Below are 26,918 nucleotides of genomic sequence, written 5' to 3'. Positions count from 1 at the left end.
GACCTTGCTCAGTACGTGACCCACAGGTTTGTCATAGCCGCTCCCAGCAGGGAGACACCCCCTCCCTGTACTGTGACTTAGAGGGGCAGCAGAGACATAGCTATAGGGACTGTACTTTAGTCATACGTGACAACCTCTAACACTAGAGGCCCTGAGGATCCTGTGAAACATATGAGAGGCTACAGGCACTGGTGGGCAGCTAGAGCCAGGCTCACATCTCAGCCACCAGCCCTAGAGAATTCCTACAAAGTTATAGATCCCATTCTCCATCTCCAAGCTGGCAATTTCAGCATGTCTAGGGTCAGCCTACTTCAGCACATCCTGATGATGCAGGGCCTTTCCCTCCCTGTGGGTGGGATATGACCATCTGCTCACCAGAGCTGGAACCCAGGGTGCTGCCCTGTGCTCTTTCTTCGGCTCCTGAGGCCAGCCTGAGTCCCTCAGTGACCATGGTCTCCCCCAAAGTGAGCCCCACCCCCTACAGCGCCATCTTCCCAGGAACCCCTAAAAGCTCTGCACTTGCCTACTGAGGGGCACCAGCCAGGCAGTGATCTGCACAGCCCATCTGCACCTGCAGGCCAGGACCGAGTCCACTGCAACTATCAGGAGCCAGAATGTCTTCCACAAGCAAGCAGTTTCCCATCCTGGGGAAAAAATCTGTTTGTCTTCCTAACCAAAACTACCACTGGAAGATTTGTCAGGGGGAAAATTAGTTTCAGGAAGAGAGAAAAGGAGGAAGAAAAACACTGGTGTCCTATTTTTAGGTCTTAAAAATGTCATAAACCTGAACCTTACTTTATACTCTTAATTCAGACAGTGCTTTCCAATTTAAAACTGACTTTTACAAGCACCTAAGCAGAACTGAAAAATAAAAGTGTACATTAAGGATTACGTAAGGTTTTTCTTTTATTTAAAAGATCATTCACAAAATACCATATCCATAGATTTACTTTCTGTCATACAGCTGAATGTGTTGAGTGTTTAGAATTCCACCCTCGCATCGGGAGCCAGCTGGGTGCCCAGTGGTGTGGATGGATTTGTTTTGCTCTTAATCTTTCTGCGTTGAGGATGTGTGTGGGTCGTCTCAAAGCATCAGGTTTGTTTCAACCACATAATGCATGTCTTTCTTAAGGTAGGTGTTGGTGTTACACAAATGGTTCTTATCTCAGAAGCAGAGAAGATGATAGGCAGAGGGGAGAAATATGAGTTCTGTGAGTTACTAAGACCTTGCAACAGAGACAAATCAGAGGGGTTGAGAATGACAGCTAGTGGGGAGCCCTAAGCCAAGCAACTTCCCTGCCGCTCCGTGGCCTTCAGCCATCCTGATGGGGCCTCCCTTCCTCAGGGCTCTAGCAGTTCCCACTGGGACACACTGTGACTCAGGCACTAAAGGATTTTCCATCTGCTCACACATAGGCACCTGAGCTGCTGCCCAACACCTTCCTCCCAGGCAAGTGCCAGCCACTGCACAAGAGCATGACAGTCCCAGAGACAGGTGGCCAGCCTGAACATCTACGGTCCTCGGCAGTCAGTGAGGGTCTGGACAGCTCCGCACCAGCTATTCACCACGGAAATAAAGTGCCAATTTCGAGGCCATTTCCACTCTTGGCTTGCAGGGCAATGGGAGGCAGTCTCATTAGACCGCTTTTGTGACAACAGACACAGATATGGGGGAGACGCCCAACAGACAACAGGAATGCGGGGAAGGCTAAGTCCACATCACTGTGTCAGCCCAGTACAATGCCACCACTTCCTGGTCCCCACAGCACTGGAGCCCCTTGGAAATGACACGAGCCACTGGGCAGGCAGGACAGCACAAGCAAGCCCCCAAAGCCTCCAGAGCAGGAACCATCTGGACACGGTCTTGAGAGATTGCAGCAAACTATATGGACACACAGAGCCCTTGGGGAACAGGTGAGGAGCACCGACAACAAGCCTCTTACTCTCCCCTGGGGCCTCACACCTGCTTTACCTGCCCAGCCCTGGGGGAGGGCTGATAGCGACAGGACATCCTAGGAGCAGGACCATAGGAGTGGAAGGAAGCTGCAAGGGTCAACAGGAATTTTTCCTTGTCTTCAATACAAGGTGCTTCCAGATCTGCATACTGATCACAGCTGGACACCAACAAGGCACTGGCCAACCTGCCAGCAACTGCTGCTTCTCTCTGGAAGCCACAGCGACACAGAACTCAGCATGCAGGTCAGAAGAGAAGCACTGAAAAAAATTAAGTCTGGCCCATGTCGAAAATAAAGAGAAGGCAAAGGAGAAAACCAAAGCAAGCAGGAGCACCTGGGCCTGCCCCACCCACTTCCTCCAGACACCGTGTGCTGCAAAGACACGGGGGCAAGAGGGAGGAAGGACAGAGGAAAATGAGGACAGAGGGGATGGAAAAAATAAAAAGCACAGAACAGGCACTAGATAGATACGGCAAAGCTAAGGATGTACTAAAAACCACTTGTTAACAGTTGACATGCATTCACAAGCTCTGTGTTTCCACTGTAAGAAAGGAGGACAGTGTCAGTTGCAGAACCGCGACTGCGGGGTGGCCGGTCCAGGCCCTCAGGCTGTGGTCTCGCTCTAACTCCCCACACCCCATTCCCCACCGCGGGCTCATTCTTGCTCCTTGTTCACAACTTCCTCTCTGGGCCTGGCGCCCCCGAAGATGGCGGAGTTGGGGTTGGCTACTTGGTTGAGGGGCGTTGCCACTGTCCGAGGTTTGAGCTGGAGCCGTGGCCTCTGTGCTCTTTCCTCTGCAGAGAGAAAACACCATTTACAGGGGATGACTTCTACCCTCTCAAGCCACTCAGGCCCACTTCCAGACCAAGGACGGTGACCAACCGCCTGGCCCAATGGGGCAGACCTATGTGTGCCACTGTGGACTCTGTGTGTCACTGAGAGCTCTGAAAGGTTTGCAATCACTGGGTTATCCTATGCTTTCACATAAACAGCAGAGACCTGGGCTATAACAAATATCCTACTCCAGACAATGCTGACTTGAGACAAACCCTGTGCAAGGGAGGAAGGGGCACCCCAGGGCAGTCCCACATCCTACCTTCTGTGGGTTCTCGGAAATCCATGTTGGAGCCGCGCAGCGGGGGGCCATCTCGGAAGCGACTCCCCATGGGAGGGCCTGCTCGCCTGTCCCCTGGGCGACTCCCTCCTCGGCCTCCTAGGAAGTCATCCCTGTAACCTGAAGGAGAGAGCAGCTGCTGAATTCCCTTTACACACTGTCGCAAAGCCAATCACATGGTGTTCTGTGAACCAATCGTGAGCTTTGTTTTTCATTCTTTAGTCTGCTCAGCATCTGAGGTTTCTTCCCACCATAAAGTGCACTGAAAACACGTCCAAATGAGAACCCACTGTGTGATTACAAGGGTCACATCATGACAAACCACAGTGGAGAAAACAAACAAACAAACAAAACAAACAAACAAAACAAGGGTCACAGATTAAGGAAAAAGAGACACTGAATCACAGGAGAGAATAAATGGCTATTTAAGTTCTCAGCTGGTAGGAAAAAGAGGAAAATATGAGACTATTTTTTAATCTATGCGGCTTCAAACAAATCCTAGCAGCAGACCTTGAGCTGGGTTTTTTTCTGAAATAACTAAGCTATTGTATTCAACATGTAATAGCTGTCATAAAAGAATTTATGCATTTACTCTTCCCATACTCTAATATATTTCCATATACCTTTAAGTTTACAATTTTATAGTTTTTCACCATCATGGTAACTACTTTTTTTTTGGTACCAAGGATTGAACTCACAACCTTGCGCTTGCAGGCACTTGTGCTGCTGAGCTAAATCCCTGGCCTATATTTTGTTTTATTGGTAAACAGAAGATTAAAAGACTTGGACTATAAATCAGGTACAATTAATCATAACACCAAATAACCAGCAAAAACTTTTTAACATTTTTGCTTAGTCCTATAAATTGATACTTTTGTAGTTTTTCTTGTATTTTTAAATCATAGGCTTGGTAAGTATTATAGGTATTGATTTTGGGGGTGGTTTTGGGGGTAGTGGTGGGTAACGGGAATTGAGCTCAGGATCTTGCGCTTGCCAGGCAGGCGCTTGTGCCACTGAGTTACAGTCCCCAACCCGAATTTTTAAATTACAATGCAAAAAAGTAATGTTACTCAACACATATTCCCCTTTAACCTACTGCACTATCTCAGAAGTAATCTCCCTAGAAAAACTATCTGCATAGAGAAGACAATGCAGATCTTCCTTAAAGACTTTCAAGTATTGTAGGAACAATCTGACATTTTATGTTTTACTAATTATGGGGTAAAAGTTCAGAACTACATTATTTTTGTCCCTAACACTACATTGTACTGAAAAATCTTTCAATTGTGTTTATGAGTTATTTTCTAGCTTCTTAAAGCACGGGACACAAATATGGTTCTAACAGTGAGGAAAACTGAATAGTCTTATAGATTTCATAGGGAAGACAGAAGGCAAAAAGATAGACTTGGATTCTAAAAACCTAATGTTAACCCTAAAACACCAGATTTGGTCACAAAACAGCAGCAATTAAAAGACTGCAGCAAGCCGTAACTTTGCCATACATCATTAAGATTTCTGAAATAGACAACTTCTTTTTCTTCTTCCACTCAACTTATAACATCTGCTTTTTGTTTCTTCTGTCTTTCGGTTGTAGGCATGCAAGGCTTGCCCACTGCCTAGGTTCAGCTTTTCTCATAGTGATTGCAATCTTTGTAGTAGCCATAGCTGTGTGATTTCACTTCATATCCATCACACCCCATCATTTCACATTTTGATGACACGCTTTCTCTCCTTCAAATACGAAGTACTGTTTGTGTCTACTCCACTACGATCAGAAAGTAATTTTTAGCATATATGGAAATGCTTACTTCACCCCCACTCTGACGCCAGTCACGTCTACATGGAACAACTCTTGCCTGGCCCCTTTCAGTCCCCATGTGTTTCTCTGCTGTACAGCCTTCTTGGGTTAAGAACAGGTTAAAACTAGAGCTTTTTCTTTTGCAGCAACCTCACTATGTCACCCCTCATGGGAAACAGGTACTCTAGGAAGATACATACAGCTCTCCAAACATCCTCTATTTTTACATGAGGTCCTAATCTTACTTTCACCACTGCCTTCTTTCTTATCTTCTTTATTCCCTGATGACAGTTTATCTAGTGCTTGTTTTAGAAAGGCAGATACTTTTAAAGTCCAAACTTGTCACTGGTTCATCTCAGCTTGGTCTTTTTATTGTTTCTATTGGTTTTGGTGCTCGAATGTTATGTTCCTGAAACCTGGATTGCAATTCTGATCTTTTGTCTCAGTGTCTTCTTTTTTTTTTTGGTACCAGGGATCAAACTCATGACCTCATGCTCGCCAGGCAGGCACTTATGCCACTGAGCTAAATCCCAGGCCCAGTGTCTTGACTTCTGGCTTGACTGGCTCGGGTGGTTTCTCACTATCACATCTATCTTTTGTACAGTCTAGAACACTTAAGAAGTCAGAAAAATCAGTTGTTCTTTTACAGCAGGACCAAATCTTTAATGTATCATGAAAACCCGGAACACCTGGGTGGTACACACAAGCATCACTGGAATTGTTCTGGAGATTGAAGTGCTGACCACAGCCCTGGCTGTTAGCACAGTTAAGGCCATTTTCCTTTCCCACTGTTACAGGTAAAGCCAAAACACTGGGAAGCACAAAACTATGTGACTGCAACTGTTCTGTCACATGGTGCAGGTTGGAAAGCCAGGGCAGCTTCTGGAAACAGCCTCAGTCTAGTTTCTGACAAATCCACAGCTATTGAAAAGACAAACCTGAAATTTAGAAGTGCTTACACTTTATAAGCACAAAATCCCAAGGAAACACTATATGAAATCAAAGCACCAAGACATCTCCAGGTAACAGGCCCCTTTTCTTGCTCCTGGTGTGACCCGAGTATGAACCACTCAGAGCAAAGTATCTGAGATAAACAGGTTTTGGGATGTGGTTGCTAGGATCCGTCCTGCTTTCCCCTGCACATCTTCCTCAAAGTGACAGGAATCTCATCCAGAAAAGGAAGGATTTTCTCTGGATAGATTTGAAGTCTTAAGAGACTTTTAAAGAAAAGTTCCCGGGTACATAGCTCAATGGCACAGCATCTGCCTGGCAAGCAGAAGGTTATGAGTTTGATTCCCAGTACCAGAAAAAAAGCAAAGCTAAAGAGCTGGACAAAGTGGCTCAGGAGGCTAACTGCAAGTTTGTGGCTGGCCTGAAATACACAGCAAGACCCTGTTAAGGAGGTTTAAAAAGGGCGGAGGGAGGGCTAACTACAGGGGGTAGGAGGCACTACCTAGACTTTTTAATACCCCACCCAAGTTAACCACTGTACATGCAGCTCAGGAGGAAAACAGTTGTTCCCTCAGTCAGAAGTCAGAAGGGACCGCCTGTATCAACAAGGGGCAGTGTCATGGTTTAAACTATTTTAGGAACTAACATTTTTGAAACAAACCCTCAGAGCCTGAAGTACATCTTTCTATATGTGGTTGATCCTCATTATTCGTATTAATCTACCTGCAAAGCATGGTTAATCCCTGTGTCAAAGTGGTGGCACTTGTGCAGGGGTTAGAGTCATCCCCTGCTTGATCTCCCTGGGAGGACAACAGGAACCTTCCATTCTCCCCTTCAGCTCCTGCACCAGACTCGGCCTTCCCAAGGGCCCAGGGCTGGGCTTTCCACCCCTTCCTGCTCTTAGCTGGCAATGTCAGTGTGGAAAATGGCCCACAGTGCAGTGCGGGACACTGTCCATTGCTCCCAAGAGCCACGATGTTGTGGTGCACCTTTGGGACTGCAGAGGGGCAGAGGGATGAGGGAAGCGCTCAGGCTGTGAGCGCAACACGCAGTGCAGCAGGCAGCCAGTATGAGTCCCATGTTCACGCGTCCCCTGTGAATGCTACACACTATACTTCCAGAATCAAATATTTTCTCAACACTAGCACATTGAAAACAAGATTTAGGTATTACTGTGGGGTAAGTGCAGGGACCAAAGGCTTGCTGGCCTGGCTGCTGCAGTGTTCAGGGCCAACTGCAGAGAACTCAGCCACCATGGGTAACAACAGCTGACTGCAGGTACTATAGATACTATGTTTGCTACGAATGCCAGAGATTTTGGAAATAGAGCAACAGGAGCTTTACTATGCAGAAAATATACTCAGATGCAGGCAAATGCAAAGTTCTTTACAGTCTTAACAACTAGACTACTAATAGCTCATTAAAAAAACAAAGAAACAAAATTGAATTAGTATTCAAATATTTAACTGGTCATTTTCCCAAAACTAAACTGAACTTAACCTTTCTACATGCAGATTGAAGTCCTGTCCTTTTCTGAAATTAAACCACTCCTGCTTTTGGCATGAAACCCATCAGCTCACCCGACACTGATGCGGCAAATCAGCACATTGCTGCTGTGCTTAAGACCCATGCACGAGTAACACAGTGATGAGAAAATCAGTGTACTCGAACACCAACTGTGAGCCTCACCTCAAAATCCCCTGTACAATGCATATTGGGAAATTTATGCAGCAAGGAAAAAGCACGGTTTGGCATTACCAAATCTCTTTGACTTTTGGGCAGAATTTTTGCAAGGCTGGCTACTCACAAGACACTACAGTTTTCTGTGCAGCTTCCTTGAGCACGCTGGCATTTCTAAGTGCTAGGGAGGGAATCCAGGGCTGCACGCATGCTGAGCACTCACTCCCAGCGCTGAGAGGCTGTATGTAGTCTCTTTCCTCTTTGCACTATTCTGTATTGCTCAATTTTGGATAGTTTTAAAAATTACGATGAATATATGCCATTTAAAAACCAAAACTATTCTACTGGAGTAAGAAACATGTTTTCCCAAGGAACGTCTAAAGCATCAAATCAGCCATGACTCCAGCAAGCAAGCATGGAGCACGTGGGCTGGAAGCAACAATCCCCCATAGCTCACATGGAGTAGGAGGGTGGCAAGGCAGAGGGTGCCCAGGCCTGAGGAACAGCCAACCACAGGCAGGTACCTCTCAGGAGGAGCCCTGCGCTTGCAATGCTCCTACAGAACCTGCCGATGCAAAACTGTCACGGGGCCCTGACTGCTGCATATTTCAGTTGAAGATCACCTTATAATTACAGACCTACTGGATGACATCGCACTTTTATGAATAAGCTCACTTCTGACTATGGCAGGACTTTTAAGAACTTACTCAACAGATCACCTGCACAACACTAGAAGACTGCAGTGGTACCGGCCCCTCTGGTGCTTGTACACCAGGCAAGATCTGCTTAGGAAGGGCTGAGGGTCTGAAGTTCCTGAACCATGTACAGTGCACAACAAGCACCTCAAGTTTGTGGAAGGCAAACAGATCTGCTTTTCCTCCTAAACCTCTCATAAATTACATTCCTACCATGTATGAGTTACCTGCATAATTAAAAAACAACAGCAGAGGTGCCAAAGCGCTTGTAAAAGCAACCTTTCAGAGGCCTGGCCTATGAGCTGAGCTCCTGGGCTGCTGAGACAGGATGCTACATTACTGAAGGGACTCAAGTTCAAAGCCCCTTGAGAAAAAACAGGCCACAAGATGACCTGTACCAGCTAAGGAGGAGCTACTAGGAAGTACAGCTCTAAGGCTTTCTGGAAGTTTCCAGAGCCCTCACACTGCCATTTCCAAAAGCAATGGTCCTCTGTAGACACAAAGGCACAAGAAGCCACTCCTTTGAGTGAGGGCCATGGCGGTCCAAAGACTATTGAATCCCAAGCACCAAGAAAGCATTGGGCCAAGGTAACGGTTTGACTGCCTACTATGCAGCCTTCATCCTGCCCAGCCAGGCTCAGAGAATGCTTACTGCACGCCTGGTGCCTGAAGGGAAAAGTTCTGCTTGTAAAAGCAGCTAAAGAAGCTGTTGAGCCAGGCCACCTTCTCCCAAGCAGCGCTGGGCAATGAAGCCACTGGGAACAGAAGTGCGTTACTGCAATACTGATATCGGAATTGAAGTCATCCCAGCCACCTTTACATTCTCGAGAGCTACCCATTCCTGAAGATACACAAAAAAGATAAAATTACAACTCGTGATAGGAGTTCAATGAAACAATTCTAACAGCTTTTGCTGCCAACACACACAAAAAATTCCATGACTGCTTAAAGCTCCCAGACCCTATCAAATCTGAGAGAAACATTCTGCAAGAAGGGGCCAGGGATTTAGCTTTTTTTGCAAGTGCACGTTCATGAGTTCGATCCCCCAGGTACCCAAAAAAAAAAAAAAAAAAAAAAAAATTCTGCAAGTGATGCTCAGGAGTCATAACTGGTAGGCACACAGCAAGTTACATTTAATTTTAGAAGAACCAATCACCTCTGTCATCTGGTCCGCCTTTCCTGAATCCAAAGCCACCTTTATCTTGTTTTCTGCCTTCTGCAATGTCCACACGAAGTGACCGATCACCCAACAGCTAATGGAAAGGGAAAACAAGTGTAAGTATCTGTAAGAAAAAAAATCCCAACTGCTCACTAGACCCGAGATCCCCTCTGGGGGGATGGTACTTACTGCACCATCGTAGGTCAGGGCTTCCTTCAGGGAGTCTACCTCATCGAATTCTACATAGCAGAATCCTGCAAGAGAAAGAAACCACCGGCTTCCTCAATGGTTCCCAACTGTGATCTGCTGAGATCTGACAGGTTCCTCCAACCTAAACCAGAATGACCAGTTTTGTGGCATCTAGATGACAGTGGATTAAAAAAGCACATTTACTCTCAGGAAACAGATAATGACTGGTATTCCTGCTCCTGAATCTTATTTTACCAATGAGAGTGCTAAGCAAAGGCTGAAGCAGGAAGACCACAACAAGTCTGAGTCTTACTTGGGCACCTTAGTAAGACCTGGCCTCAAAATAAAAAGGGTCAGGAATGGAACCCAGTGCCAAGGCCCTAGCTGAGTCCCCAGTACTGAAACAAATGAATGATTATTTTTGAATAGGCTCAAGGTGCCTAGTGCCTTCCTACTTGGGTAGCTGAAGTAAACATATCGTCAACAGCACAGGTAGTCTAGTCAGGGTATCTGCTAATGAGCTAGGTTCATACATGTGTCACTGACACCCTGCACCCAACACTGACTCTGACACTGTCCCTCCCTTGCTGCCTGGAGTCTAAATCTGGGTTAAGCAACATCTCACATCACTGCCTCACCCCAACCCATGCATTCAATGCTGAGCATAACTGAGAAAGCTACTCTCAAGTTAAAGGAGGCAACAGCAGCCCAGGCATACAGCTCCTGTTCTTGAGCTGCTAACTGCAGATGAGCTGGAAACAAACTCCAAATCTCAGGCTACCAATGCAGCCTGGGGCTGGGGTCACCCACATGTCACATGGGTCTGAAATTCTAAGGCTGGTCACAAGTTCACTGGGTGGGACTTATTCTCTCAAGCTGTTCATCATCTGACCATGTACTACGCCTGGCTGCAGGTTCTATAGCCAGAACAAGAAGGACACTTGCTGTACACAAAACTACTCAGACCAACAGCGCTTTCTCTGCTGCTTGCCTGCTCCCCGCCACAGGGCCCCTGTGCTCCCAAGGAGGCCGGGTGTAAGGTACCATACCCCTAGGCTCGGCTTGCTTCGTGCCAGGAAACCACCCCACAGAGACTGACCTGTGGACACTAAAATCTATCCGAATCGAGCCAAGCCTCCCCAAACACACACACGCTCACTTTACCACTGTATACTGCCAACACTGGCTGACTAGGTTATCTTTTCTATTTTTAACTGTAAAAAGAACACATGACTCAGCCAAGGTGGAAAGAGCCTGAAAAGTCCCCAGTTTGGGCATATACCACATATTTCTACAACTGATTATGTGAAAAATGCTGCTTTTCCAAGTGGAACTGAAGAACTAGAGCTACAGTGGACCCTTGAGTTACAAACTTGACTCATTTGTGAGGGCTGGTTGTAACACAAGGTAGTTAATGGAAATAACCTACAATGGGTTCCAAATCTCCCAAAGCACCCCTTAACTAATCTTTTCAAAATAAAAAAGGTTGTATAATGGCATAATTTACCAGAAACACCAATAATTTTCCTAGTATACTCATCAAAGTGCCTAGTTGGCCAGAAACAATTCCATACTGTACTCACCATTCGAGTAAACTTCTTTGCCTTGCAGGACAGGAGGGTGAAACGGGAGGTGGCTACTGTTTGGGAGGAGAGTCCCCAACCCGTTCCATGAGAGCATCAGGAACCCAGCTCTGTGTCCTTGCTCTCCTCGGGAGTCTGCAGCCCACTAGGACCTGCTTCTGGCTCACTGGGTCTCAACCTTTTCAGAACTAAAAAGCTGCCACAGTGGTTTGTTTCTGCCTTTTAATACTGTTCTTTTCGATTGTGATTGCTTTCCTTATCCTCCCTTCCTCAGTTCTTCTCTGGCTTTTGGGGGGCCATTCTAATAGCAGTAATTGTAGCAGTTATATAAGGCACTGACCAAAATCATGGCTCAGACTGATTTATGCACATTTATATATGCTTTTCAGGCTTCAAGAGTTTGTAGAAAACTGTGCAATCAGTCGGCATTTGGATTGTAACTTAACACTTCAGTCTGAAATCAAACTTAAAATTCTGGTCATAACTCAAGTTGCTCTTCTGTGATGCCTGTCTTAACTCAAGGTTATGACTGTATGTTAATGTCAGTCACTCTTTTATGATCAGAAGCTTCCATTTAAATAATATATTTCATTCAGGTCCCCCTAACCCTTTGCAGTAGGTATGTAGTAACAATTCCCAAGACTCACCTTTAAACTTGTCTGTGTCTTTGTCTCTGACTAGCCGTACGCTCCTTATGCTGAGATCCTTAAAGATAGCGTCTATGTCGCCCTGAACTGTATTAAAAGGGAGGTTTCCTACATAAGCTGTGTAGGGGGGCTCTGTAGGCAGCTCCTTCTGGCTGCGGGAACCATGGCCACCAGCACTGCCGCGGGACCTAGGAGAAGACAGACACGACTCAGCTTTGCTGGGGCCCTGCCTCCGAGCAGGACTGGCTCAGCCACACAGCAGCAAACTGAACACCCGCTCCCACAGCAACCCCAGCTCTGAACGTGATGAAGACTTCTACAGCATCATTTTTCCAGAAGGTGCCTATTTTTTCAGACAGAAACAGATAATGGACTGGAATGACACATTGTATTCAGAGGGATTGCAGAGGTCTGAGCTCATCACAACCCAACTGCTTTTTTCCACCACTGCAGGGCTAAGAAGGTTCTACTCAGAATTTTCCACGCTGCACATCAAGTACTACCTATGTACACACCACTCTCCCCTCTACACATTATTCCTTGCCCTCCAACACTCACGACGGTGAGCATTATCAATTTGCGTAACCTCCACACCTGCTGCTCGGATACATTAAGTGCCTCACACTGCAGAGGTACTGGTTCAAATTCCAACTCTCGCTCACACGAGCTATACATACTCAAAAAGTCACTCACTGTAAAGTTTATTTGTAGCCAGACATGGTAGTGCATGGCTGTAATCTTACCACTCTAGGAGGCTGAAGCACGAGGATCACAAGTTCTGGAGCCAAGCCTGGGAAACTTAATGAGCTCCTGAATCAAAAAAAGGCCTGGGTTTATGGTTCAGTAGTAAGGCCCTGGGTTCAATTCCCAGTACCATAAAAACAAATAAGTAAATAAATTTGATTGTCAATAATACTAATGTAGTCAGCCAGGCATGGTGGTGCACGCCTATAATCCCAGCACTGGGGAGGCTGAGTCAAGAGACAGAAGGATCATTGCAAATTCGAGACCAGCCTGGACTACGTACAAAGTGAGCCCAAGGCCAGTCTGAACTGCATAGCAAGACCCTGTCTCAAAAAAACAAAAGAAAAAAAAAATACTAACACAGTCTTTGAGTTATTGAAAAATGACAATTACAAGGCACTCTGACAGCATACATATATGGGCAGTAGCAACTGCCATTACCATCTTCTCCTACAAACTGAGTGTTAGAAACTGGGCTGGACAGGCCAGACGTTTAGCTCAGTGGCGAAAGAAAAAGTGCCTGCCTGGCACACACAAGGTCCTGAGTTCAATCCATGGTAACAAAAAAAAAAAAAAAAAGAAAGAAAGAAACTGGGCTGGGGAGGGAGGTTGAGGCAGGAGGATCAATCACTGTGAGTTCAACACCAACCTGAGCTACAAGGCTAGCCTGAAACACATAATGAAACCCTGTGTCAAAAAAACAAAAACCACCACAGATGAGGTCATTGTGTACATTTGTCCAAATCCACAGAAGACAAACACCAGAAGACAGTCCTAAGGTTCCTGTGGCTGGGGTAACGACAACCTGTCACTGCAGGCACCACTCTGCAGTGTAGGCTGCTGACAGTGGCGGAGGCTGTCTGAAGGGGGAAGGGATGTATGAGAACTCTTTACTTTCCACTCAGTTGTACTATCAGCCTAAAACTGCTCTAAAAATAAAGCCAATTTAAGTAAGTGGAGGCTCTTTCTATCAGCTGAGTGTCAGCTGATAAATGCAGACAAAATCCATCATCAGAAAAATCACTACTCCAGCTACCAATATAGTCAGAGATTCAGTTAGGGCTCATCAGGAGATGCCAGAACCAGAGGAGAAATGGTTTTTGGAACAAGATACTTGCCTGACCTCAACTATCACCACGGGTTCTACTATGCTAGTCTGAAGGTAGAGAGAGAGCTTTCTCAAAAGGGAGTTAGCCATCACTTAACCAGCAACTGAACATAGTATCACTAGTAATGAAACAAACATTTGTGCTTCCTATTTGGTGCATGAATTCTTTAACTCTGTCAATCACAAAGACAAAATAGGCAGAGGGACTCACAAAACATGACAATGTCACATCCTGGACCAAATGACTACAAAACAAAGAGCAAACAAAGAGCACTCAGACAGCCTACATATGGCACACATGTGAGACAGGGCTCCCGTATTGGTGGTGGCACTGAGGGGAGCTAATGGCACTGTCCTTAGTAGGATATCCCTAACCCTAGGAGGATGTCAAGCGCATGGGTGTGTGTAAGCTGCTGCTGCTGCTGCTGGTCAGTGTGTCACTTTCAACCTTACTGCAGATTACAAAGTATGTGAAGTAGAATGTGTGGAAAACTTGAGAGAGAGAAAAAAGGGAGCACTTCTAAACAAAACAGCTTACTAATTAAGAATCTTGCCACTTCCTAATAGGATGCCCAGCATCCTATCCTAGAAGCACAAGAGAACGGGTTTGCTAGGGAAATCACAGGCCACCTGCTCCCTTTTACCACCCTCCCAAGTTGGTGACATATGACTTAAATCCTCTCTGCCAACACCACTCTCTCCTTCCTACCTCCACAGCCACAAACCCTCAAATATTTTCCATAAAACATTCTTTAGATTGCATACCAAATGAATACATAACAACCATTTGGAAACCTGTCACAATAGATTCATTTACTTGGGGATTGTGGATCACACCTGTAATTCCAGCACTCAGGAAGCTGAGGCAGAAGGATCACCACGAGTTCAAAGCTAGCCTCAGCTGCATAGTGAATTCAAGGACAGCCTGAACTGATAGCAAGACGCTGTCTCAAAAATAAACAAATTCATTTACTCAACACTGAATGTGGAAAATATTCCCCTGCATTCAAGTGGCTCACAACTGAGTAGCTATACAGCATGTATGACCACATACAGAAGGATGCAGGCAGCTGTGGTGGTGTGGTTACTGCAGCCTATCCCAGGGGTATGTTCAAAGATGGCCAAAGGAGGCCTGAAACTGGTCAGTGCTTGACTGCACACATACTTTATACATTGATAAAGTTTCAAGTAGGAGGCACAGCAAGAGCCTAATAACAGCAGTAATAGAACAGAACAACCCTAACGGTATACTGCAATAAATGCTTTGCTGGTGTAGCCTCTCAAACTATCTCATGCACCGAACTCCCATCCTTATTCCTGTGTGATGGAAAAATGATACTGTGCCTATGTGATTCATTGACACAGACACTGCATGAGGCTACATTAGACCATGTGACAACAGGTCAGCAGGATTGTGATGACAGCTGCATGATATGGATGGTGATCGCTGGACAAAAGGATGACTGGCACCCAGGGCAGGACGGTTTGCACCACTCATGATGTGCAACCTACAGCACTATTCTGGAATTTTCCACTTACTGTTGAGACCACAGCTGACTCCAACATCACTGAAACTTCAGAGAGTAAACTGGATAGGGGACTATCTCGGATATGTACATAGTGGCCAGGCAGCAGGCACATCCCTGAGTGCTAATGGAGGCAAAGAGGCAGGGAGGTGGCTAAAGGGCTCCCTAGTCAGCCTCATGACAACTCATGGTTATGGACATGGTCTAGACCAAGTCGGTGAGGTCAGACTTGACCTCTCCCTGAATAAAGGGAGCCTAAAGGATGAATCCCAGGAGGGAGGAGGCAACTCTGTCTTTGCAGGAGATAGAAAGACCTGTTTATAGCAAGCAGCAATTGTGACAGCCTAGGTAGTATCAAGTGGCAGCATTTCACAGCTTTCTACAGATGCAGCTCTGTCCCTGGGCTTCACTAGTCCACTACCAGCTAGCAGCTGGGGTGCAATTTGCTCCTACTGTGCTTATGAAGCACCTACTGTGTGCCAGCAACTCAGGCCAGGGGGAACACATAATCCCTACAGTGTGCATGCACAGGACAACTCAGCTACCCACCTAGCAATCAACAAATGGACAGGTCAGACCACAGCTAGAAGTGCCGAACTCTCTCTTTGATCCTCCAATTAAGCAGGGGAATGAGGGCTCAAAAGTAATGAAAAGTTGGCTTTCAACATTAGACATTAATCAGAATCTAGATCATGTGCCAAATACTTTCCATGATCCAACCTCTAGGCTCCTAAGCTGCTGGAAGAAATTTGCATCTAGAATCTCACAAGTTTTAATTCAAATGGAGAGAAAAGAACTTCGCACAGATGGAATGACTGAGCTGAGCAGCAGTTCTTTCCCAGAGGGCTGTCTTGAAGACAGAGAATAGTGCTAAGAAGGTGACCCTGAGGGAGTCACCAAGCAGAGATGGGTGGTCTGGAGCACAGCCACATCACCTAAGCTAGCTGTGCTGCGTGACCACAAACACACAGAGGAGGCAATTCACCTTTCACATTCGAAGCTTGGCACAGGACTTCTGCCAAATCATGTCTGAACCTAAGTTTTCTTATCTGTTATTATTATTATTACTTTTGGTATCGGGGATTGAACTCATGACCTCGCACTTGCCAGGCAGGTACTTGTGCTGCTGAGCTAAACCCCCGGTAAATACTTCAAATCTTAATCTCCTAAAGATGTGCAACTGACAGTGAAAATACTTCCATAAAAACACTGAGTGCCATTAATAAGACACATGTATTAACACTGTATTGTTTCATTAGTGTGAGACATATGTATATCTGTGTGCATATGTACATATAAATAATTAGTTAAGACAGTTATTCTAGGAGCTGGGGATTTAGCTCAGTGGCATAAGCGCCTGCCTCGTAAGCGTGCGGTTGTAAATTCGATCACTGGTACCGATTTAGAAAAAAAAAAACCCACCAGTTATTCTACTGATTTCTCTGAGTTACTGAAGAGAAAAATTTGTGCTGGTATTGTTCAGACAACTGAAGGCAGATGTTTTGTGCCCTGGGTGAATGATCTGGGGATGACAATGTGTAGTGTATGTACCATTGTTATCCCCTGATTGATGTACTTTAAAATTTTGTAGTAGTTCTTTTTTCTTTTTATCTATGATTAAAACAGATTTGGAAAAAAAAAAAAAAAAAAAAAAAAGAAACCCTGAGTGCTACCTGCAAATCTAGTAAAGGCTCAACAGCATTCCATTCCATGATCATACCAGAGGACACAGTCCGAGCAGGGGCACAAGGGCTGGCAAGCATGAATGCACCTTTGGAACCAGGCCAGCTGAGCGCAGAGACCTGGACCTGTCCCCGCCACTACTGCACCCTGCCCTCTTCACTCTGCTCCTTATGCCCCTGTGGCACAGTCTATTTATTCTTGAAATAATGTGAAAGCGTCAAAGTAGCGTTTCAGACTCAGCTCAAGGTAATCCAACCTTCAGCTCCTCATACAAACCGAACCCTTTACAGAACTGAACCCTTTCCTTCACTTACACCAACCAAGTAGCTAAATATCTACGAAGGCCAGAATACAAAGGTACAGAAGACCAAAAAAAAAAAAAAAAAAAAAGGTACAGAAGACCTAGTTCCTGCTCTTGGGGTGCTGATAATTCAGTAGCGTGGGTCCCAAAAGGAGCAATCCCACAAAGGCCAAGGACTGTAGACAGCTGTGTGAGAGCAGCAAGGCCAGTCTCCCCGGCAGAAACATCAGAGCCAGAGTATAGGACAACACACAGCAGCAGGCAGCCGAGTCCCAAAACATCCAACCCTGGAGCTAGGCCAGCAAGGATGCCCAGCCTAACAGGGAGCGACCGGACAAGAGACCAAGAAAGGACATGTTAGTAGGGCTGGGCTTGGGCCTGGACCCAGGAAGTAGTAGAAACTGAGTCAAATGCAACACTAAATTCCATAGTACCAAAAAATGAAATGGAAGGACACATGCTAATTTATATCTAGCAAAGGACTTTTCTATGAAGTTTTAGGTGCATCAGAAATCACACAGAATTTAAGCACTGCTGCCATCAGGACAAGGACTGAGGCCCTCCTGGAGGTCGGTCACCTCTCTGAGCACTGCCTTGATACCCTAAGAGATCACAGAGATCCTCTCAGTTCAGTCCTGCCTGCCCATCCAGAAGTACTTAGCACCAACCATCTAGCATACAGCACCATGCTATGGCTTATTTGCTTTTATAAGAATAAGACACAAGCTGGGTGTGGTAGCACCTGTCTGTAAAGCCAGCATTTGGGAGGTCGAGGCAGGAGAATCACTTAAGCTAGAAATTCAAAGCCAGTATAGGCAACATGGGACCCTATCTCAATCCTTTCCCCCATCAATTTAAAGTAGAGTGATACAGAGAGGGCCTGGAACCCCTGGTGATACTCCTGCTTCTGTGTCTGGAATGCTGGAATTAAGAGGTGTGCACCACCAGACCTGGGGTCACCTATTAAATGCTGGGATTACAGGTGTGCACCACCGTGCCTGGGTCACCTATTAAACAATGAACTCTGGGTGTGATGGCACATGACTGTGACCCTAGCACTCCAAGAGGCTGAGGCAAGATGGCTTTAAGTTCAAAGCCAGCCCAACTACATAGTGAGACCATCTCAAAACGAAACAAAGGATGGATGCAACTGGCATTCAAAGGTAAGTTTAACAGGATTAGCCAAAACATTTAAGAAGTTAAAAGTGCTAAGTGGAGTTATCTAATGGGTATTTTCTATCTGATGATGCAGAAGTTTTGGAACTGAGTGTGGATGACTATACAACACTGTGAATATATTCAGTGCCAGTGATTTAACTGGATACGTAAAGATAGGAAAGGGCAGGACATGGTGAGACATCTGTAATGCCAGCACTTCAGAGGCTGAGGCAGGACTGCTGCAAGTTCAAGGCCAGTTTACACTAGTAAGTACAGCCTAAACTACATAGTGAGATCCTGTCTCAACAAAGAAAGAAGAAGGGTATTTATATCCTCAGATTCCAGAGCACCAGACTGCAGCCATGGGCCAGCAGGCCACCAACCCTGGCTGCATGTTACAATGTATTTTACTTTTTTTGTCTGCTAGCTGCTGAGAGCTGTCACATCTCTGTAAACGGTGGTTTGTCCTGAAAATACTCAGCCTCCCCTCCTCAGCTAAGGTTTCCAGTCTTGCAGTCAGGACTATTTTCTGGTTCTGGTTTGGTGAAGTCTTAAGATGTTTCTGGCCAGGTCAATCCAAGTGTTGCTAGCCGGCCCACACAAAATCCAGTTGTAAAATGAATTGAAAAGGGCCAGGAAATGTGGCTCAGAGCTCCTGCCTGGCAGGAGTGAGGCCCTGGGTTCAATCCTTAAAACAGAAAGCTCCAAACAAAAATCTGTGGTGAACAGTAAAAATCATTCCAAAAAAATTTTAGGGCCTCATGGATACTAGGCAAACATTCCACCACTTTTTATTTTTTAATTCAAGACATGGTCTCACTAAGTAAATTCTCAGGCCATCTTGAACTTGTGATGCTCCTGCTTCACCCTCCCAAGTAGCTGGCATTAAAGATGTCACAAAGACACTACTTTACTAAATCCTGCAGGATATTTTTTCATTCACTAGTTAAGAAGAAGTACACAAACTGGCTGTCAGTCTGCAGGCAGACTTCTTAAATATGAAGCCTGTCGTTTTAAAGAAAATAGCAGTATTTTTTGCCAGTGGTAAAATTTCAACCAGAAAGTATAAATTTGGAAAAACTATATCCATAAGCATAACTTGATAGCTTCTCACTATTCATATATTTTCCTGAGAACACAGATAGTGATATTAATGTAACAGGACACTGAATAATTACATGTGTCAACATTTAGAGGATCTCCAGAACAAAGAATTGATAATTTTTAACCCAAAACCATAGTTTCTAAATCTCAAATGGATATAACAAGTCACACTGATGAAGATCCCATTCAAAGTACAAGACAGAGAATACGTTTTCTGTATGAACAAAGCATGAAAAGCTGCCAGGCATGGTGGTGCATTCTTGTAATCCCAGAATTTGGAAAGCTGGGGCAGGAGAATCACTTCAAGTTTGAGCCCAGCCTGGGCTACAAAGTGAATTCAAGACCAGACTAAATTACAGAACGAGACCCTGTCTCAAAAAAATAAACAAGCAAGCTACAACTACAACAATAACAAAAACCCACCCAAAACAGAGCATAAAAAGTTTACCGAGGTTTCAGGTGCTGTATTTCAACTAATTTTACAATAAAGTCACATCAAGTAAGAATAGTCACTGTTATCTGAAAAGGCTTTTTAAATACTCCTTCCATGCCCAACTCTCTCTATATATACATTTGCACTAGGAATTCAACTCAGGGCATCATGCTTGAGCTACATCCCTGGCCCTTTTTCTGTCTGCTTTTAAGACAAGGTCTTATTAGGTAATCCAGGCTGGACTTTAAATTGAGGCAATCCTGTTTTAGTCTCTAGACTGCTGGGATTATAGGTCTGCACTGTCACACCTAGCTTTTTTCTATTATGTTTTATCTGCGTAAGGCTGGACATTCTTCCTATCTCAACCAAAACAGCACATCATAAGAGAGAAGACAAAAGCAAGCATGAAGAATCAGTTACCATCTATGAAGTCTGATATTTAAAAGGCTCCAAAAACATAAGCAACTACACAGTGATTAAGAAGGGAGAAGGGAGCTGCCAGGCCATCTACTTGTAGCAGACACATGCTGAATGGGGCCAGCTTTCTGGTGAGTAGCACACAGCACCTGGGAAGCCTGCTCATAACAGCCCACTTAAGAAATCAGGGTGTGGGGGAAACTTCCAAGACACAAGGACACAACTGTAAAGAGGCCTCACACAGGATGGCCATGTTGCCAAGTTCCACTGGAACTGAGCACACACTCACCCATGCCTTCTGCGAGGCACAGCGATGCCCAAGGTGAGGGCAGCAATGCTTTCTTGTGGTTTCGACGGGGACTGGGTAGGAAGAGGACATGATCCTGGAGGTCACCCACTCAAAATACTACTTTGTGTGTGCCGTGCTTCTGGAAGATGCCTTGAAATAGTGAGGCCTTCCCACAACACCAAGGTTAATTTCATAAATTTAAAAAAATTATGTGGAACTCTACTGAGAGTTTACAAAGTTTCTAAAGCCTTGGAAATGTTAAATATCCCAAGCATCAAACAAATTAATTACTTAGGACAACCTGCCTATATTACTGTTGCTATGCTAGTTATAAAAATTATTTTAGCTGGACGCAGTGGCACCCAACACAAGTAACCCCAGCTACTTAGAAAGCTGAGGCGAGAGGACTGCAAGTCTGGGGCCACACTGGGTACTTGAGTAAAAACCTGTTTCAAAATAAAGAACTACAGGACAGCTCAGTGTAAGTGCACTTGCCTAGTATACGTAAGGCCCTGGGCTCAGTTCCCAGTACCACAAAACAAAGATGTTTTCTGTCATTAAAGCAAACAGCTTCTTTGACCTGGCTCTAGAAACATAGTCTGGACCATAAAAGTTTCCCCACTCCTGCTGACTGGGTTTTGTGTATGTGACATGGAAAAGACATTTAAAAACCTAGAATCAATGATTCTGAGGACAAGAGACATGAAGGTAGCACAGCATTAGGAGGTACCACTCATCAAGCGCTGTCTAGCACCAGACACTGCTACACCCTTTAAATGCATTTCACCAATACTCTCAACAGCTAGGCATGGTGTGGATGCCTGTGACCCCAGCTACTTGGGAAGCTAAGGCAGAAAAGCAAGTTTAAGGCCAGCCTGAGCAAGTCAGTGAGACCTGGATCTGTCCTCAGAGACCTTTAAAGCTAAGTATCTCTGCAAAACCATTCACAAGAGGACAAAGGTTTGGAATCATGCCATGGAATTCTATGGGGTGAAGAAGGGTAATTGCAAACCCTAATGATGTGACTTGGCATGTGACATGTAACCTAGAGTTTGCATAAGCCTTTTCTTCATTCGCTTCCTGACTGTCCCATTCCTGCCTTCATTCTAGTTCTACTGAGAGGTCATTTTATCTGGGAGGCTCCCTGGGCTGCTTCAGTTTAGCCGCCTTCTCCTACGCTACTCTGCACTGCACAAGGCCGGGGGACAGAGGAGTGGACAATATGAGTGGGATCCATTTTTACAGATGCATATTAAACAAAGAAAATAAAATTATGGGGGCTGGGTATTTAGCTCAGCAGCATAAGAGCCTGCCTTGCAAGCAGGCAGTCGTGAGTTCGATCCCTGGTACCGATAAAAATGAAAAAAGACAAAACAAAACAAAACAAAACAAAAAAAAAACACCAAACAAACAAAAAAAAGAAAATAAAATTATGACAAGTGCCACTCATTCATTCAACAAACATTTAATAAATGTCTTCTTATTCCAGAAAATGGGATAGACAGGGAACAAGTAGAGTTTCAGCACTTATAGTAATGTAACATTCTGCAGTGGGCCAGACAAATAAACAGAGAAATTGTAACAACAACAAAAAAATTCTAGGATCAATGGGAATACTGACACTTTTTATACACTGTTTCCTCACTATACCAAGCCTTTCTTTTTTTTTTTTGTCTTTTTCATTTTTATTGGTTCGGGGATCTAACTCATGACTGCCTGCTTCAAGGCAGGCGCTTATGCCACTGAGCTAAATCCCCAGCCCCTATCCCAAAGCCTTTCAATGGCAGTGGTGGTGGTGATAGTGGTAGAGTTATTAGAGACTGAATCCAGGGCCTTGCAGGCAACTGCATCCTCAGACCTTTAAAATCCTTACCTTGAAAGATTTCCCTAAAATCTCTGTCTTGTTTCAGCCTTTCAAGCAGCTGGAATTAAGGGAGTGCAGCACCTTGCTTGTTATAATCTCTAAATATGATTAAAAATGGGTGTGGTAGCCAAGTATGGTGGCTAACTTCTGTAATCCCAGCACTCGGGAGGCTGAGGTAGGAGGACTGTTGCAAGTTCCGAGACCAGCCAGGGCTACAAAGTGAGCTCAAGGCCAGCTTGAACTGTATAGCAAGAGACCTTGTCTTTAAAAAAAAAAAAAAAAGACCAAAACAACAACAAAAAAAAAAACCCACCGGGTGTGGCATACATCTGTAATCTCAGCACTTGGGAGGTTGAGGCAGAAACACAGTTGTGAATTTCCAGGCCAACCTGGGTCACAAAGTAAGTACAAGGTCAGCCTGAACTGCATAGCAAAACCTTGTCTCAGAAAGATTTAAAAAAAAAAAAAAAAAAAAAAATTAAGCGATTACAACCTGCATAGTGGAGGGTGTGGTGGCACATGCCTATAATCCCAGCATTCAGAAGGCTGGGACAGGAGGATCACTGCGAGTTGAGATCAGCCTGGGCTACAAAAGAGAGCTCAAGACCAGCCTGAACTGTAGAAGGAGACCCTGTCTTAAACAGACAATAAATAAATAAATAAAACCTGCATGGAGGTTATGCCTGTCATTCCAGCATGTGGGAAGCTGAGGCAGGACAGTAAGGTTGCAGACAGTCTGGTCTAAAAGCAAGACCCTATTTTAAAACAACAGAGTAGGGGCTGGGGATTTAGCTCAGCGGCATAAGTGCCTGCCTTGCAAGCAGGCAGTCGTGAGTTTGATCCCCGGTATTGATTAAAAGGAAAAAGACAAAACAAACAAACAAACAAACAAAAACCAGAGTAGTGCTTACAGTCAGAAAAGCAGTGGTGGTTACTGGGGACTCGCAGGAAGGGGGAAGTAAGGCATTGTTTACTGGGCAGAGTTTCAGTTTTACCAGATGAGGACTCAGCAAGATAGGTGACACCCACTGCACACAGCACTATAAATGTATTTAAACCCACCCAACTATCCATCTAAAATGGTTCAAGTCTGACCTTATATATTTTATCACAGTAAAGAAAAACAAGGAAAATAATTTAGGCAGAGGTACTAATTAAATCCTGCAAGCTTCAAAGATTAGAATTTGAAATTTCCTAACTAGAACTTTTGACAGATACATATACAGTAAATCCTGGAAGGGGATTACTACAGATCAAACCCAGATACAGATCAAACCCAAAGCCTTCACACCAAACTACATTCCCAGCCCTTTGTATGTATGTATTTTATTTTTGAGACTACATAGTTCAGGCTAGCTTTCATCTCGCTGTGATCCTCCTGCTGGGTTACAGGTGTACATCACCACCACTCCTGGTCTATTACGTTATTTTTTATGTTATTTTGGAGATGGGGTCTCCCTAAGTAGTTGGGTCCTCCTACCTCAGTCTCCTTAGTGCTGGGATCATATTCATGTTATTATCATACCTGGCCATCTTTTTATTTTGAGACAGGGTCCCACCAAGTTTTTCTGGCTGGGCTGGTTTACAGTTGAACAGTTGAGTCCCTGGTTCTCTTACATGGCTGGGGAACATTCTTGATAGGCTTAGCAAAAAGCAGTTGTGTAGTGATGCTTTCTGCAACCAAACAATAAACTTACAGCGAATGTGGATCATCTTCCAAGAACTGAGCTGAACCCATTCCACACTGAGCTACACCTCCATCCTTTGTAGACTGAGATGGAATCTTGCTAAATTACCTAGGCTGGCCTAGAACACACGATCCTCCTGCCTCAGCCTCCTAGACTGCTGGGATTATAGGCATAGAACACCACACCCAGCAAGGGGAATATTTAGTTCTTAAAAATCATTCATCTCTATTCATTTCAAGCCTGTTTTTCCTTTTGCCTGCGATCCAAATAACTTATAGAGCAGAGATGTATTATCCAGTTGAAGGTATTTTAGACTAAGAAAAAGACACTCTATGCAAGTGTCGAATAAAGCAATATGAGACTGGCTTTCTTATAGATGGTAACCTACCGTTAAGTTTAATATGTACATAAACACTGTCTGGCACAGAGACAATTGCTGATGGGAACCTAACTGGACAAATGCAATGATCATGGAGGAGCAGCATCTGGTCAACTGTTCCTACTACAATGCTAAATTGCAGAGCCCCAAAACCCAATCTGTTCCTCTGTAAAGCCCCACTCATATATAAATGAACAAGCTCACTAACAGGTTTTAAAAACTGCTTTCAGGAAACTAAACAATACTTTTCAAGTACTTTTACATGAACATGAGACCAAGTGGACTACCCCTAGGTGAGATGCAGGTGGAGCTTAACAGCAAAGGGGCTTTCTATCCCAGCACTGTGGAAGGCTAAGGCAAAGAGGATCAGGCCAGCAGGGCAATTTAGCAAGGCCACCTCAATATAAAAAAGTAAAAAAGGGCTGGGGATGTAGCTCAGTGCAAACTCTAGGTTCCATTCTCAGTAACAAAAGAAAAGAAACAAACAGCAAATGAGGGCTTTCTTTTAGGAAGCCTAAGAGAGGCAAAGTGCTAGCTAGTAGCTCTCCAAACTAGCTTTGGTAGTTCTTCTGGGTCAAAGACATTTTCATTTGCCTGCTGATACTGGAGTGAATCATGTCTTTAAGAGTTTTGCCTTTGATCACTCTAATTTTTATTTGATTGTGCAAGGCTCTCCCAACAATCACTCTAAAAGTCTAACTTGAACACCACCATTGTTTTTTGTTTTGTTTTTTGTTTTGAGACAGGGTCTCAAACTTCGCCATTCAGGCTGGCCTCAAACTCACAGTGATCTGCCTGTCTCAGCCTCCAAACTGCTTGGATTACAAGGATGTGCCACCATGAAAACAACCCCATTGTTACAGGAAGAGCTGGCAAATGTCTAAGACAGGAGAATTTCAAAGCAAAGGAGTGCCTAAGCTCCAGATAGCACAGCCACCTACTGTAGTCCTACAGCAACTAATGGCTTAACTTGAACCATTTTGTTTAGGAAGAGTTTTCCTAAGTACTTCTTAAGATTTTTTGAAAGGAAAAAAAAACTCTAAGTTATTAAATTTCAAGAAGACTGAAGTGCAAATCTCATGTTTAAAAGCCTACCCCAAAGGCGCTAACTTTATATGTCATCCAACATCTATTTCTTTTATAAGCAAATAAAATATTCTTTGAAATACCGGTGGCTCTGCCTACAACTTCCACATTTTATAGCGTTATGAATGATATTGGGTACACTCCCTCACCAAAACAAACCTTTGAGTCACTCATAAACCAAGGTATTAGTGATCATTCACACCAAACAAAGCTACTTTTTGGACAGCAACCTGGTGATCCGCACACCTCAGTAGGTGCTATTGTAGTGTTAGCGTGGCAAAGTAATCCTTTCCTTAAAGAATACAAAGGCCAACTGTGTCCTTGACAAAGAACAAGATGTTTATAGTCCATCTTCTACATTTTAAATACAGTAAATCTTTAAAAACAGCGCAGGTTCCTCAACATAAGTATCATGAGCTTTCTATTCACTATTATTTTCCTTTCAAAGATACAATACTTTGCATTCACTCAGTATCACAAGGCTAAATGCAGTTTTTTCTCCAGGTGAGGACAAACTAGAGAGAAAAAATTTACCTCCAGTAAGCATGGAGAAAAAAGGCACCTGTCAATAAGGCACTCTGATCTATGAAAGACTGACACACAAAAACACTATGATGTATCTGTTTTCGTTGGTCTGCTCCCCACCCCCTCCGGTCTCCCGTTGCCGGCTGCAAACCTGACCCTTCCAGGGCTCGAACAGCTAAGGAGAAAGAAATCGCTCCTCTCGCAGCCCCGGCTTTTCTCGGTCTCCCGCAGACAGCAGGAGGAGCGGGGGAGCCGGGCCGGCGCGGGGCAACCCAGGCCCATATCCCGCGCCGCACCCGAGCCCCGTGCCGGTCTCGCCGCTAGGAGCGAGGCTGCGGGCTGCGCTGGTCCCTGCCACTCGGCGAAGCGGAGACCCGGCCTTGTGGGCGACGCAGGACAAAAACGATGCGCTGTCGCCGGCAGGAAACAGAGGGCTGCACCTCACGAGCAAGACTGGGTGCCTAACCGCCGCCCGGAGCGCGCCATTTCCAGGCCCCAGTCCTCCAGGCGCCTCTCCCAGGCCTCCGCGGGCCCGGCCGGGCCTCTACCCCTACCACCCCAGGTAAACAGCAAAGCCTCCTCCCGGAGACCCTCTCCAAAGCCGCCATTCCCCCAAGGCCGGAACGGGGTCCGCGCACCGCCTGCCTCACCCTCTGCCGCCGCCGAAGCTGCTGTAGGCCCGATCGTCGTAGGTATCGAAGTCCGCCATTTGCCGTCTCTGCTCCGAGAGGAACCAGGCTGAGTGAGGAAGGACCCCGTAATATAACTCCCCCCCGCCCCGCCGACGGGGCTGTCCGCCGCGCCGCCTGATCGCAAATCGCACGCACGCACGCACGCGCAC

General features: G+C 45.1%; 1 protein-coding gene and 1 pseudogene across 1 annotated transcript; both read right to left on the bottom strand.

Moving 5' to 3' along the window:
• Positions 1-888: 888 nt before the first annotated feature.
• Positions 889-26,918, bottom strand: Eif4h (eukaryotic translation initiation factor 4H). The gene is made up of 6 exons (XM_003469964.5): positions 26,728-26,918; positions 11,773-11,960; positions 9,543-9,607; positions 9,351-9,447; positions 3,053-3,190; positions 889-2,750 (listed from the first exon to the last, which is right to left on the bottom strand). Exons 1-6 carry the CDS (start codon positions 26,784-26,786, stop codon positions 2,611-2,613), a joined length of 687 nt encoding a protein of 228 aa, XP_003470012.1. The 5' UTR covers positions 26,787-26,918; the 3' UTR covers positions 889-2,610.
• Positions 3,820-5,762, bottom strand: LOC106027721 (cysteine and histidine-rich domain-containing protein 1-like; annotated as a pseudogene).

Source organism: Cavia porcellus, unplaced genomic scaffold (genome assembly GCF_034190915.1).
Source record: "Cavia porcellus strain 051 isolate PalLab524CR breed Dunkin Hartley unplaced genomic scaffold, mCavPor4.1 scaffold_23, whole genome shotgun sequence".
NCBI lineage: Eukaryota > Metazoa > Chordata > Mammalia > Rodentia > Caviidae > Cavia > Cavia porcellus.
This window is presented reverse-complemented; position numbering and strand designations above follow the sequence as displayed.